The following is a 16354-nucleotide window of genomic DNA, read 5'->3' on the forward strand; positions in this document are numbered from 1 at the left end:
AACTGACTTTCCAGTCCAGCACATTAACCCACAGTGCCACACCAGGACTCCACCATTGTAGTCTAGGGTACAGCACTGGAGACTGTCCAGAAGAAACTTGAAACTGTCATATGAAGAACTGTTAAGGAAATTGAGACTATATAGCCTGAACCAAAAAAACCTTCAGGGTGGGAAAATTTTCATAATACTTCCCTTCAAATATTTAGAAAACTGCCCTGAGCACTGGACCGCTAACCACAAGGTCAGTGGTTCAAACCCACCAGCTGCTCCTCAGATGCTGTCTGAGCCTGAACCCACTCATGACACTTAGCAATAGAATCGTGTTATAAAGGAAGTAAGCATGTTCGTGGTGATTCCAGAGTCCAGAAGGAGCATCAGTGAGTGCAAAACAAAGGGAAAAAACTGTGACTCAAAATGACAAAGGAACTTTTCATAATCAAAACCGTCCAAAAATGTCAAGAGCTGCACTGGAGGTAATGAATTCCTCTTTGAAGGAAGAATTCAGATAGTGGGAAACCACTGTTGATGAGCAGGCTATAGAAGTCATTATATACCCTGGAGATAGTTGAAGGAGGCATCTTTCCAGAAATAACATGTTCTTTATAGGAGTTGTTTTGCCAACCTTGCAGCCCCTAAATAGGTTAGTTTCCAGTGAAGTCTATGCTTGTTATATGCATGCGCACATGATATATACATACAAAAAATACAGTCACTTCTGAAGTCTCTTGCAGCATCCTAGGAAAGTGCCTTGTGGTTGAAAACAGTTGTTGGTAGCATATTAAGTATTTGCATGTGTCAGTAGGTTCAGAAGTGGTTGGGATTCAAATATCATTTGACCCTTCTTTGGCATTCTGAAAGCATCCTGTAACCATGCATTGATCAGAAATGCCTAAGGCATTCATACATCATTCCTGAGGGTTGATGCCATTGCAACATCACGCAGACCTCACAAAAGCAAAGAATGGACCTCACTGCAAAGCCAGATTTGGATTCTGAAGTTATAACAAAGTTATCTTTGAGTACAATTAAAAAAGGATACCTCTAAATTAAAACCATTGTTAAAATTAATCAAAGATTTAGAAAGGTAGAATGAACTCCAGGGCTGAAAATTACTGATTTAAGCAATTGTTCTCACATTTTAAACTACATAATGAGCTAAAAACTATGACGCCTTTAGAGTATAGCTGTAAAGAGTAGTCTAAAACCAAAGTCAGGATGAAATGTTTTAGCTTTCAAAACTAAAAAGCAGAACAATTACTCCCTACAAAATGGTATAGGAAGAGGTTTTGACCCCTGTTAATTGTTTTATTATTCTTCAGAGGGGCATCTTGGCAGCATTTCCCAGGGTTTTCAGTAATTACACTCCATTCAATATCTGAAGAATTACAATAATTCTCCATGGAATATACTTGTGCCCTTCAGATGCAAAGCCTTTAGAGAAGTAAAAAAAACCCACAAAACAACTTAAAGTAAATTAGCAGGAAAATTATCATAGTTACTGTTTATTTCAGGGCTCCATATATCAGAGGCTAATTATACATTGTATGTTACATTTTCTTGGAGGTGTTTGTAATAGATTTCTCATGCTGAACAACAGACATGCTGGTTTCAAGAGCCTTTATGAAAGTGAAGTTCAAACTTTTCCAATTGCCTCTTTGTATCTGCGAAATTATCTAAAGCAGACACATGTCAATCCCAACTCTTAGCAACCCTGAGGACAGAAGAAAACTGTCTTGTAGGGTTTCCAATGCTGTGATCTTTACAGACGCAGTCTGCTATAACTAACTGTCTCTTCAGGAGCAACTGGTGGGTTGAACCACTCACTGATCTTTTGACTAGCAACTGAGTGCTTAACTATTGTGCCACCAGCCCCTTTGAGTCTGGGCAGCAGAGGTTTACTAAAACAACGCACAGGGATATGGGGTCCCAGCTGATGTGAGAATACCGTGGGCAAAAATTGCAAAAAGTGCATATCCTAAGTATGGTGCGAGTTCTCATCAATAGTCCCGCGTTTCCATTTCTGTCCATTTTTATCTTGTTTCTTTTGTTCTCTAGCACTCTACCGTAAGATTGGTTTGAACCAAAAGGTTGATGGTTCAAATTCACCAACTGCTCCTCGGAAACCCTATACAGGGTCGCTGTGAGTCAGAAACAACATGACAGGACTTAGCAACAAGCTTAGAATAGCATCAATTCTTTTTCAGTCTTTATTGCACCCACACTGTAGCACAGAATTAACAAAATATATGACAAAAATAACAAAGGTTAAATAAGTTATGATTTACCCATACAAGTATGATTTAATATTTATTTTAAAACCGGAGTCCTGGTGTGGCACTGTAGACTAAGCACTGGACCACAAGGTTGGTTCGAACTGCAAGATTGGCGGTTCAAACTCACCAGCTGCTCCTTGGAAGCCCTATACAAGATCGCTATGAGTCGGAACCAACGCTTCATTTTTAAACAGCAACATTTTTAAACAAAAAAATAATAATTGGCTTGGGAAATAGTAACAGTGAAATGTTTAAAAATTTTTTACTCAAAAATAGATATGCACAATATGACTTCAAATTTTTAAAAATATGTTATATATATTTATTTTTAAGAGATTAGAAGCAAATGTGCCAAAATATTAATGTGGTTATCCTGTGAAGTCATATTTAAATTAAGTTTTACTTTATTTGTAATATTTTCTGTTTTCTGAAATGTTTATGTATTACTGCCATAATTGGAAAAAAAAGAGAGGAAGGGATGAGAAAAGAAAGGGAAAGAGGAAGGGAGGGTGAGAGGGGAAAAAAGAAGGAAGAAAATTCGGATTAACATTAAAACACACACACTTGCTGGAAGATTAGAAAATTTAGTAATCCACAGTGTAGAGTAAAACTGTTTAGGTAAAATATTTTAATTATAGCTGTTCAATTTAGTTTATGGTCTCACTATTGAGTCCTGACTACTTACCTTGAGGAACTTGGCAAAATTCTCCATCTAAGACAGTGACAGTGACTAATTCTACAAATTCATGGTGAGATCAAGAAAGGTTGATGGACAAATTAGAAGGTTCTGGATCGAGTGGGAGAAAATGTGGAACAAAACAAAAAAAAATTTAAAGAAAGATGAGGTTTACTGGTCCGAAAGAGACTGTAGGAACTCGAGACAATGGCCCATAGTCATCTTTCAGATTTGGAACTAAGCTCACCATCATGGTTCAGTTTCCAGCCAAGCGGAATGCTCACCCTAAAGTGGTCAGCTCTTCAGGATCAGGAGGCAGCATTTACCAAAGGACAAAATTCTGGAGAGTTGGGAAAGAAGATGAAATGGAAACAAGAATCACAAGGAGGACATGAGATACCTGTTGTTCCATGGAGGGGATTGCAGTCATTGTGATGAAGCAAAGTATAGGATGTGTTGAATGTAAATCTGATGATCTGCGCTATAAACCTTCATTCAGTTCACAAGAAGTTTTTTAGAAAAAGAAAGGATGATCAGAACCAGTCCAGAGTAGGAAGTTCTGGTGTCAGAATGATATCCTGCTTTCTACACCCTGAAGAACAAGCAAACCATTAGACTTGCGTTATGCCGTTACTGTTGCCTACCTTAAAAATGTCTTGGATTTGTGAGTGTGGGTGTCTCTTTAACTTAGTTCAATAGCTTCTCTCTGCATCACCCAGATGACTTCAGATGTCAGCATCTCAGAACATGCTGTTGTTTCATGGTAGCAAGTATTGCTGAAATAAATAATAGTCTGTTTTCTTTTTGAATTATATGTTAAACTTATTTGCATTCCTGTCTTTCTGTTTTCTTTCTTTTTATAGCGCATGATTGCAAATACTGCGAGAACAGTGAGATACTGCAGAAGCCAACCCTTCAGTAAGTTCACCGTGCCGCATGCTGTAATAGAGCTTGGTGATTAAGCCCTTTTTAAAGAGAAACTCTACTACTCTAGAGAAAACCTGACGGTTGTCCAAGCCATTTTGGACCATGAATTCCACAGGCTAGGCATGTTTGATGCAAGGATTTTGTTGCTGTTGTTGTGAAGCTAGAGAATATGTCCATTTTTGTAAAACTAGAAATGAAACCTAGAAGTATTATTTGGGAATGGATTTAAGGGAATTAATTTGTTCCTTTCAGTGTAGGTAAAGACAACGCAATATGATTGCCAGCAAATCCTGCCACAAACCAGCTCTCTCTATGACTCATTGCTTGATATTGAGAAACTCACATCAACCTCTGCTGACTCAGCCCTGTCGTTTATAAAGATCATATTTATTGTCTCTCCGAGTGTTGAGAGAATGTGCTAATGTTCCTAGCACCTTTGTAACACATCCAATAGGAGGAATTCATACTACTGAGTATTCCCCAGTGAATTTAAAAGGTGCTCTTTTTTCATCCCCAAAATTAATTACAGTAACTAATTTGACAAAATGCTTCAGTATAAAAAGATTATTCATGATAAATAACCATTTAACCTTTTGTCAGTTAAGCTGATCGTCACACCCCATCTTGTGTTAGACCAACCCTGGTGTCTCCCATGAGCTTTGGGTAGGAGTGAGGAGGTGAACCTTACAAAGTTTTTTGTTAACTGCATGACTCACTTGAAGAAATTTGGTTAATTAATTCAACATGATAATTTGACACAAACATGTCTGGGAAGCTACCAGTACTATCCTTTCCTATAAACCCAGTGTTGATACTAAGTTCTCATTTAATTAGACAGAGCTGTGTTTGCTCTTCCTGGCATAGGACTGGCCCAAAGCCAGGGTTTGCTAGTCTAAAATATCAGAACGACTAACCACTCATTTTTAATGTACAAGAGAAAGTAGGAAAAATCATCTTGATTTGGGGAGGAAGTAGAACTTGAAAGCATTGATTCAAATCATTGTGCCTACTCTTACTTCCAAAATGAGAATTCTCTTGCATCTCATTAACCCTTTCTATTCTGATAGAATTAGAGTCTCATATGTTTTCTGTATGAAGTGTAATGCGGTAGGATAAGCATTGGACCATAAGGTCAGTTTGAACCACGAGGTCGGTGGTTCAAACTCACCAGCTGCTCCTCAGAAACCCTATACAGGGACACTGTGAGTTGGAAACGACTCAACAGCACCTCACATTAATGTCTTCTAGCTAGATTTCTTCTCATATATGAAGGCATGATCTTAAGGAAGTTATCCAAGAAAATATCAATGATAGCTGTCTACAACAGGGGTTTAAATCTAGAATGCATGAACCTTTGTGGGTAGAACCTTTGTTCTAGGGAACATCTAAAATAATATGCAACATTACATGTGCCTGAGAGGACCCATACCTTTTAGAAGGTTCGCAATGAATTCTGTGAAGCCAACAAAGCATCACAATAAAGTATCCCTTGTTCTATAAAACCCTCTTTGAAAGTAAATCCTAATTCTCCTACATCTTCTAGAGAATTGAAAAAGAAATCTTTTAAAAGTCTTCACTGCATTTGTTGAAGTTATCAGTAACTGCGGGTAAACAACAGCTGCTGAGCTCTGAAGTCAACAATCTATAGATAAAGCTATAGGAATAGATTCATAAACATTGTGAGACTGTGTACAATGTAATTACAGTATATTGTACATGTGGAGTACACTGCCAGTGAGAAGCGGGCAAATTAAACACAATGTGTTCTTTAGTGTGGAATTATTTATATGTGATAATTATACTGATGAGTTTTTTTCTCTCAGCAAGTAGGGGCCTTTGTATCTTCCTCCTGCTTTTCTGTGTTCAGACCTGCCACCCTCCCCTTCACCCTATGCAGATGGCATTCGAATCATCTTTGGGAGAGGGTTGTGGATCTAAGAGGAGCAAACAGACTGTAGAAAGGTGGGCAGAGCGCAGACTGATCAGGAGTGTGGCCTAGTTTGGTCACTTTAAACCAGATGTCCCAAACTCGGGATCTATGGGGCAGAGGTGCTCAAAGGTCCAGGGCAGGTTTTGTGGGGTAGAAGAGACTCTACATCAATGAGTTCATCTTCTTCTTCTGGTTTTGTTTTGTTTTAAGCATTAGAGCTTTCTTCCCTCTTTTTACTTTGAAATAGTGTCACCATTTAAAAATTGGGAGAATTCTGTGGAACAAAACTCAGAATCATGAAAAAAGACCAGACTTCCTGGTCAGATAGAGACCATAGTCCTCAGTCACCCTACAGATGTGGCACTGAACTCATCTCTGTGGCTCAGTTTCCAACCAAACAATAGTTCTATAAGGTAAACTGTAACCCTAGGGAGGTACACGCACACATTGGAATAGTCAACAATTTGAGATCAAAAGGGCAGTGTTTACACACAAAGTTCAGAAGGGTTTGGAAAGAAGGAGGAATGGAAACAGGAAGCTCAGGGAGGAAGTGAGATGAGTGATGTTATATTGTGGGGATTGCAATCAATGAGATGAAACAAACTATGTGTCAGTTGTTGAGTGGAAAACTGATCTGCTCTGTAAACCTTCACTCAAATCACAATAAGAAATTCGAGTAAATAAAAAATTGGGAGAATTCATGGGAAAGAAACCCAGATTTCCAAGTTCTTTAGAAAAACAGGAAAATCTGGCAGCTCTGGGCACACATTTCCCTGTGACAGCAACTGAAAGCACCTGAGTAGTCACTCTCCAAGGAACCTGTTTCCAGTTCACCACTGTCAAATGTGGCCCTCCTCAGGCCGGCAGGCTGTTTGCGCTTGATTGTTCTTTCAAGCCTGGTTTTAGGACATCAGTTAGACTCTGAGAGCGTTGGGGTTATTGCTAGCTCTACGGTAGAGTTCCACCGCCTTATGAGCAGCCAGCACCCATCGGTCAGTGTAGAGTTACGAATTGCTATAATGCTACACAGATTTCAGAACAGGAGCTTCCAGACTAAGGCAGACTAGAAAAAAGAGGCCTGGAGATCTAGCCCCTAACCAATTATGGGATTAATACATGTGCATAGAGTGACCACAGATTGGACTACCGAGATGGCACCTAACTAGAACAATTGTGCTCCCGCTGCTCACTGGCTTGGGGTGTGAACCAGAAACAGAACAACCACTAGGCTTTCAGAACAAGTAGCATCAGGGTGGTAACGGTGTAGCAGACGTTATCAATGCAGTCCTAACAAAGCTAGTGAGGGTTTTGTTTCAGTGTGTGGACACTCTCTAAGAACATCAAAGTTGCATTTCCTTTATGGTCAGGGATCCGCTTTGGTGCATGAGCCCAGTCAGGCCTGACTTGAACTGACAAGCTGCATTGGAAGGCAGCAGTACTTACTACTGTAGATGGTGTGCAAATGAATGATTCACAAGCTCCCTAGCTTGCTTCAATTTGGCCCAGGTGTTAAGTGTTTACTTCCGGAGCAAATGAAAGCTGTGCCTTTCCCCATTAGTCTTCATCTGGATCAAGAAAGCATGCTTTGTGAGGCAAAGAGGTGGGTTGGTAACAGGAAGCTCTTTTAATCTATAACCAGGCAAGATCAGGTTGGTGCCTTTTGTTTTGTTTTGCTTTATGTCATTTTTTATGACTTGAAATGCAAAGGAAAATGGTCAAAAGAGACAATGCCAGGGAAGAAAAGGAAACTGGAAGTGGAGTGAGATGGATAATGGGGAGATGTAATAACCCAAGTGAGACATTGCAATGAATGCGGTTTGTTGAAGTCTTGATGGAACCCAGGAGTCTAGGATAAATGTAATAAATTGTTGGAGAAAATAAAGCAGTAGTTTAAGTGCACATATTATGCAATGCCAAGTCTGCTCTTTTCCTCTTTCAATAGATCCTGATGCCGCTCAAGCTAATAAGAACCATCAGGATGTCCGGAGTTATGTACGGCAATTAAATGTGATTGACAACCAGAGAACTCTGTCACAGATGTCACACAGAGTGGAGCCTCGTCGGCCATAGACATTTAAAGTGTCCAGAACAATGGTTTGTCTCCAGCCCACAATCTGTTAAAAATGCCATTTATGCCACTACTGGCTGTGTTGTCGCTAGAGAATTCTACAAAACAAGCAAAAACACACCCTGAGACATCTCAGGGCTGCATTCCGCTTACCAGCTACATGACAAGAGAAGGATTTATTGGACTTGCATAAAGCTTGTACACCTAGCTTAGGAATCCCCACTCTCTAGTCACCCTGTTTCATTTCTAGTTGTGCCATCTTCTTTGCTGAAACATAAAAAGTAAGGCCCACGTGAAGAGTTTGGTGGGAATGCCGTTGTCAATTGAAGAGCCAACCTCTGACATTTTTGTTCTCAGTGTTTCAGGGTAAGATGCGCTACGAATGGAATCACTTTGCTACATCCGTGTGATGATACAGTTTCATCATTTCTGATTCAAGATTTGTAGTGTGGGACTTTTCAAAGGTGTCAAGGAATTCGTATAGATCCAAATTATAGGTTATATTCTTCCATCTTCATACACTTACCTCTAAAGAAATAGAATCTGACCACATTGCTTATATGACATTATGTCTATTTATGTAACTTGAGGAGGACTGGTCTGTCATTTCTGAATGATAAATAGAGTATTATTTATGTTTACAATGTACCTTTTTAAAATTTAAAAATCAGGATTACATACAGTAGAATTCCAATAAGAAACTCCAAGTTTCTTAGAACTGCCAGCATAAAGACGGAAAACAACATTTCAGAAGAGCACAAATTTTTTTTTCTTCAAAATCAAAATATTTTCTGGGTATTAAAAAGTCTTTGCTATTGGCTACAAATTATTGTTACTGATGAAAAACAATATTTTCAGGACTTAAATGTTCTTATAAATACCTTAATTTTCGGCAATTGTTTTGCACTTTCAAATAGACTGTAAATAGTTCATTCAATCAGTGATATATAGAGTTATTTATTTGCTATATAATAGATAATTGTGCCAAATCATTCATTACTTTTTATTTATTTTATTTAGTATGTAATTTTGGAGTACATTTTTTCCTGTTTTCATAATTAGGCTACATTAAATGCATAGGGCTTTTATGTATGTAAACCTTCTGTAAATAACATCTCGTATCTTCATTAAATATAATTGTTGACAGGAAATGGTGGTGGTGGTCTCAGTTTCTGTAGAATCGGGAGGATGACCATTTGGTATGGTGAGGTAGTGGGTTTCTTAAAAACTGAAATAAAATTCACATACCATAAAATCTGCCGTTTTATTAGAGTACATAATTCAGTGGTTTTAGTATATTCACAGGGTTTTGCAACCATTGCCACTATCTAATTTCAGGACATTTTCATGGCCACTGGAAGAAACTCCATATACAGTTCCCCCTCCCCAGCCCCTGACAACTACTAATCTACTTTCTGTCTGTATACACGCACATCTTCTAGACTTCATGTAAATTTAGTCATACAATATGTGGCCTTTTGTGGATGGCTTGGTTCACTTAGCATAATGGATTCAAGGTTACCCATGAAGCACCCACAGCACATCATTCCTTTGTATAGTTGAATGACACCCATTGTGTGGCTACACAACATTTTGTTTATCCGTTCATTGTTGTTGTTAAGTGCCATTGAGTCAGTCTGTTCAGACTCATAGCGACTCTGTATAGGGTTTCCAAGGAGCAACTGGTGAGTTTGAATTACGAACCTAGCAGTTCGAACTGACCTTTGGGTCCAGTGCTTACCCTAAAGCACCATACCAGGGCTCCATCTGTTGGTGGAGATTTGGGTTGTTTCCACTTTGGGGCTATTATGAAAAATGCTGCCATGAAAGGAACCGTGTACATGTATTTTGAATTGCCTGCTCAAGAACCTCATACCATTTCTTAGTGGATACTGATTAAAGAACTTAGTAAATATTTGAAGAAATCTCCAAAATTCTTTAAATTCCAGACATGCCTCTGCTTCGTAACAAGTAAGCATTTTTCCAGAGCATGATCCAGGCTTATCTCCCAAGTTCACAAGCTGTTTTTGTAAAACAACACAACTGCCATGCAAGAAATACAAACCACAGTGTTCTATTCAAATAGATTTAGGGAATATTATAGACTATACTCCATTCAAATGACACCCCCATCCACCACCCACTGCCTTGGACTTTATTCTGACATTCATTACAACCCTGTAGGGGGTTTCTGAGGCTGTAAATCTTTATGAGAGAAGAAAGTCATCTTTCTCCCTCAGAGCGGCTGATGGGTTCGAACTGCCAACCTGTAGTTAGCGCCACCAGGGCTCCTGCAAATGAGTTGTGTTCATTAATCTATTTAAGGGCTCTAAGAAGCAATCCCTGTAACACCCCACAATTCAAACTCACCTTGCAGAACGTTGTTGTGTTCGTTCACATTGGATTTCAAGGTCTTCAGGAGCAGAAATGGTGTTCTATTCAGTTTCATGCTTCCCACCCAGAGTCAAGCACAATGCCTGGACTTTCAGATAAATTTATGTGAAGTCATTATTATTCAACATGTCATTATTTCATGGACTTCAATATCAACTGCAAAGTTCTCAACATTATTGTTGTGTATATATATATATATATATATATATATATATATATATGTCTTGGTATGGCACTTTTGGTTAATGCATCAGACTGCAAAGTTGTCTGAACTGCGAGGTTGGCAGTTCAAACTCACCAGCTGCTTCTCAGAAACCCTATATGGATTGCTATAGGTCAGAACAACTCAACGGCACTTAATAATAGCATATATATGCATATATGGTAGCATAGTAGTTACGAATCAGGCTGCGAACCTCACAGTCAGCAGTTCGAAACTACCAGCTGTTCCACGAGAGAAAGATGAGGCTTTCTGCTTCCGTAAAGATTTACAGCCTCGGAAACCCTGTATAGGGTTGCTATGAGTCGGAACCGACTCCACGGCACATAACAACAACAACACACACACACATATATATATATGCATATAAATATACACACACACACATATATATATATGCATATGCATATATATATATGTGTGTGTGTGTGTATATTTCCTTTTCTAGATAATTTTAAAAGAAAAGCACTGAGGCTCAGAGTCCACTCCTTAGTTATCCTTGCTGTATCTAAATAATCATTTGTTTACTCCTGTTGTCCTATATACTTTATAGCAGATACCGTCTGTTCCTTAACTCCATGTTGAGTGACATTCTGACCTTATTTTCATTTCATTTCAACATTATACAGAATCAGTAAATATTCTTTTGTGTGTATTCCTTTTGGTCTTTCCAATGAGAGTAACTATTACAGTAGTTAATAAAGATAAAATATTTTAATTATGTCTGACCCTTGGATAATGCATTCAACTCCCTTATTCAAGGTAGCAATGGTGAAGCAAAAAAAATTCACACTCTAAAAATATATAGTTGGTGCACAATCCTTCCACAGGCAGGAGAGATGCAGCTAATATTTTAAAACTTGCAAACAAGCCAAAAGAAAATTAGATGCCTACAGGGTCACAAGAAGGATAATGAGGTTTGCTGGAAGACGTGAAAGAGAAGAAAGAATGTTTTTTTATCAAAAGTGCCTGTAGAAAATTATACATTTAAGTGGTTAACTTACCTGCTTAGCAAGGTCACTGGTACAATGTACAGGAGCTAAGCTATTCCAGCAATTTCTGAATACCATGCAGGTTAAATAGACTTCTCCTGAATTCAGTAGCATTTCCTTTTAAGATACGAATGCAGACCAATGACTAACAGTGTGAGCAAATTAAAAGAAGTGTCATTCTAGTTGCAAATCTGTGCTTATTAAAAAAAAAAAAAAAGCATAGAATATGCAGTGTGGTAAACTGAGCCCCAACATTGAATAGTTTTCCTTCAGCCATCAATCTAAAATGGATCACAGCTCTTGCCTCTGAGTAGTCTTAATTTTCTCTATTTGTCTTACAGGGGAGAAGAGCATATATTAAGTGGGCAGGACGCAGCATCCCTGAGTTATAAACCAGAGAAGAAATAGTTACTTAATTAGGCATTGTTACATTTAACAACAACTTATCTCTCCATCCAATCATTAATCAATAAATAATGATCAAGGTACTTACTACGTGCCAGGCACTCTATGAGTTCAGGATTCAGTGGTAAGAAAATCTAGACTGGTCTCTTGTTCTCCTAGAAATTATCATCTATCAGAAGAGACAGAAGATTAATTCAACTACCACAAACAAACATGTAAGTGCTCCAAATGAAGGGTATGGTGTTAGGAGAGTGTATGATGAGAAGAGTTGCCCTACTCCAAGGAGAGAGAATGTTCCCTGTGGGAGGGACAGTTGGTCTGAGCACTGCAGGATGTAAGCACTAGCTAAGCAGAGAGAGGAGGACAGTATGTTCTAAGTAGGAAGAAAACATTGGCAGTCTGAACAGCAGAAAGCTCACTGTATGATGAAGCAGAGAGCACACAGGCCGGAGTGGTGCATGATGTGTTGGAGAGCTGAGAAGGGCTTAGAGAATGCAAAGACTTGTGCGTCTTTTCAGAAGTTTTCTTTTTGACCCTGAGCCATTGGTGGTTCTGCAGTAGAATTATTGCTTCCCCTGAAGGAGACCCAGGTTCCCTTTCAAATCATTGCACCTCATCTGCAATTAACATCCATCTGTCAGTAAAGGTTTATATGTTGCTATGATGCTGAACACATTTCAGCAGAGCTTCCACACTAAGGCAGACTAGGAAGAAAGACCTGGCTAACTGTTTCTGAAAATCAACCAATCATGGAGCTGGCACAGGTCTCAGAATTTGTGTGCCCAGATCCTAGGTCAAGAATTTAATAGTTTTTGGTGCTAAGATTGCTTTATTTTTGTATATCCTACCTTTAAATCAGTCTCAAGTCAGCAGTTTGAAACTATCAGTGGTTTCAGATCTGAAGGGTGGTCAAGGGTCATAGTCTCAGGTTCCTCCAGTCTCTTTCTGATCAGTAAACCTGGTCTTTATATATATATATATATATACACATGTAAAACACACACATATATGTGGCATCAGTATTGGAGGAAGACTCATTAACAACCTGCGATATGCAGATGATACAACCTTGCTTGCTGAAAGTGATGAGGACTTAAAATATTTACTGATGAAGATCAAAGAGCACAGCCTTCATTATGGATTACATCTCAATGTCAAGAAAACAAAAATCCTCACCACTGGACCAATAAACAACATTCTTATCAATGGAGAAAAGATTGAAGTTATCAAGGACTTCATTCTACTTGGATCAACTATAAACACTCATGGAAGCAGCAGTCAAGAGCTCAGATGACGTATTGCATTAGGCAAATCTGCTGCACAAGACCTTTTTAAAGTGTTGAAGAGCAAAGATGTCAGCTTGAGGACTAAGGTGCACCTGACCCAAGCCATGGTATTTTCAATAACCTCATATGCATGCGAAAGCTGGACAATGAACAAGGCAAACCGGAGAAGAATTGATGCTTTTGAGTTATGGTGTTGGAGGAGAATATTGAAAGTGCCATGGGCTGCCAAAAGAACCAACAGATCTGTGTTGGACGAAGTGCAGCCAGAGTGCTCCTTGGAGGCCCGGATGGCCAAACTTCATCTCTCATACTTTAAACATATTGTCGGGAGGGACCAGTCGCTGGAGAAGCATATCATGTTTGGTAAGGTGGAGGGTCAGAGAAAAAGAGGAAGACCCCCAGCGAGATGAACTGGCAAAGTGGCAACATCAATGGGCTCAAGCGTGGCAATGATAGTGAGGTTGGCTCAGGATCAGGCAGTGTTTTGTTCTGCTGTAAATAGGATCGCTATGAGTCGGTACCAACTCAATGGCATCTAACAACAACAACATATATATATGATAATTGACAAAGCATTGGTAAGTGTAACAAAAGAAAAGGCGAAGATGCAATTAACTTGAATAAGAAACTATATGGGTGACATCAAACAGAACCAACAGAAATAAAAAGGCTTACAACAGAACTATGAAAAATTGTACTGCAATAAAATGGAAAATCTAGAAGAGGGTAAATTTTTAGAAAAACATAACCTAACCTGGTACAGGGTTGCTATGAGATAGTTCCAACTCCATGGCACATAACCACCACCACCACCACCACCACCTAAACCAACATACAGAGAAGTAGAAAACTTGAATATACATAGGACAAAAGAAGGAATTGGTCAGATAATTTTAAAACTCCCAAGAAAAAAAATGTCTGTGCCCAGATATCTTTACTAGTGAATTCTACGAAATATTCAGCGTCAAACTGACACCAATTTTACTGAAACTATTCCAGAACATAGAAAAGGCTGGAATACTCCTGAATACATTTAATGGGGCAAGCATAACCCTCATACCAAAACCAGGCAAAGACATCACTAAAGGGGAAAATGATAGACCAATATCCCTCATGAACATAGACGCAAAAAATTCTCAACAAAATCCTAGTCCATAGAATTTAACAACATTTCAAAAAAATAGTACATCTTGTCCAAGTAGGATTCATACCGGGGATGCAAGGATAGTTCAACATTAGAAATGCAATCAACGTAATCCACCATACAAATAAAACAAAAGGAGACTGGATGCTATGAGAAGTCATCTTTGCATTGTTCCCCGGTCAGGCCAGCAGCTCTCTCGCCAGAGTCCTCCAGGGCGCTCTCTGTGTCACCCTCTATATTGGATCACCGGCGTGTCCCACTATGTCAGGCGCGGCTGTGGACACCGCTCCGAGATTACCACCAAGGACTTAAAGGAGAAGAAGGAGGTTGTGGAGAAAACAGAAAATTGAAGAGATGCACCCACTCCTGGGAACGCTAACAGGAAAATAGGGAACGATGCTGAAAATGAGGTAGATAAGGAAGAAGAAGAAGGTGATGGTGAGGAAGAAAATGGAGATGGAGATGGAAGAGGCTGAGGCAGCTACAGGCAAACCGGCAGCTGAAGACGATGAAAATGATGTTGACACTAAGAAGCAGAAGACGGACGAGGATGACTAGACAGCAAAAAAAGGAAAAGTTCAACTTTGAAAAGGCCACCGTGACCTCCCACCCTCCACTTCCCATCTCAGAATCTAAATGTGGTCATCTTCCAGTAGAGAGTCCCACAGCCCTCGGTTGGGCAGCCCCACCCGCAGATAACACGTGCTCACCACCATCCAACCCAAACCACAATGTGATTTTGCAACAGGGGAGAAAAAAGAATCAAAACATCCAAGGCCCTGCTTTTTTTCTTACAAGTACTTTAAAAAGGAAAATTCGTGTTTTTAATTTACATTTTATATTTTTCTACAAATTGTTAGGGGTCAGCCATTTTTAATGATCTTGGATGACCAAACCAGCCTTTGGAGCAGTCTCTGTCCTGATTTTTTTGTGGTGTGACCATATTCATTACAATTTCAAAGGAGGGAAAAAAAAAAAACCTTGTAAAAAAAGCAAAAAATTACATTCCTATTTCGAGCATTCCAGTAACTTTTTTTGTGTATATAGTTAGTTGTACTATAAGTAGTTGGTTTATATGAGACGGTTAAAAAAGGCCAAAGATAAAACGTTTCTTTCCTTTTTTTTCCCCTATCCTATGAAGTTGCCATTTATTTATTAATTCTTTTGGATTGTTTGATGTATGTATGAAACAATATTGCCCAGCAATAAAACAGAATTTTATTTTGTTGAGTTGTTCTAACAGCAACAACAACAAAAAAAGCCCAAAACAAAAGGAAAGAACACATTATCATATTGATACATGCAGAAAAGACATTTGACATCCTCAAAAAAATCACTCAACAAAGTAGGAATTGAAGGGAAATTCCTCAACATAATACAGGGCATGTATATAAATCTGGCAGCCAACATTACTCTCAATGTAGAGCAACTGAAAACCTTCCCTTTGCTAACAGCAACCAGACAAGGATGTCCTTTATCACCATTTCTATTCAATATTGTGTTGGAAGTCCTAGCCAGAGTTATAAAGCAAGACAGGGAAATTAAAGGCCTCCAAATTGGCTAAGAAGTTCTTGTTGTTGTTGTTAAGTGCCATTGAGTCAGTTCCGACCCATAGTGACCTAAACAGGGTTTCCGAAGCCGTAAATCTTTATGGGAGCAGAAAGCTTCATCTTTCTCCCATGGAGCAGCTGGTAGTTTCAAACTGCTGACCTTTCAGTTTGCAGCCCAATTCATAACTACTACACTACCCTTTTATTTGCAGATGATACAATCCTATACATAGAAAATCCCAAAGACTCAGTAAGAAAATTATTGGAATTCATTGAAAGACTTAGCTAAGTAGCAGGGTACAAGATCAATATACAAAAATCAGTTGAATTCCTCTGTACTGAAAAAGACAGGTATGAAAAAGAAATTAGAAAACAATATCATTTATAATGTTGTTGTTGTTGTTAGGTGAATCGAGTTGGTACTGACTCATAGCAACCCTATGTACAGCAGAACGAAACACTGCCCAATCCTGAGCCAACCTCACTATT

At 38.9% G+C, this 16354-nt stretch overlaps 1 protein-coding gene across 4 annotated transcripts in view; it reads left to right on the forward strand.

Moving 5' to 3' along the window:
* The window catches only part of RAPGEF4 (Rap guanine nucleotide exchange factor (GEF) 4), a 411578-nt gene extending 402448 nt beyond the window's left edge, over nt 1-9130 (forward strand). For 2 of the 4 annotated variants that reach the window (XM_006866645.1, XM_006866646.1), the window contains 2 exons: nt 3813-3867; nt 7749-9020. In XM_006866645.1, the coding sequence (XP_006866707.1) occupies nt 3813-3867; nt 7749-7876 (183 nt within the window). In that variant the 3' untranslated portion in view covers nt 7877-9020. Of the gene's footprint in view, nt 1-3812; nt 3868-7748 lie in introns of all 4 variants that reach the window. The other 2 variants (XM_006866643.1, XM_006866644.1) reach the window with 2 other exon arrangements.
* Nucleotides 9131-16354: the final 7224 nt, after the last annotated feature.

The sequence above is a fragment of the Chrysochloris asiatica genome, unplaced genomic scaffold, assembly GCF_000296735.1.
Source record: "Chrysochloris asiatica unplaced genomic scaffold, ChrAsi1.0 scaffold00094, whole genome shotgun sequence".
NCBI classification, from domain to species: Eukaryota; Metazoa; Chordata; class Mammalia; order Afrosoricida; family Chrysochloridae; genus Chrysochloris; species Chrysochloris asiatica.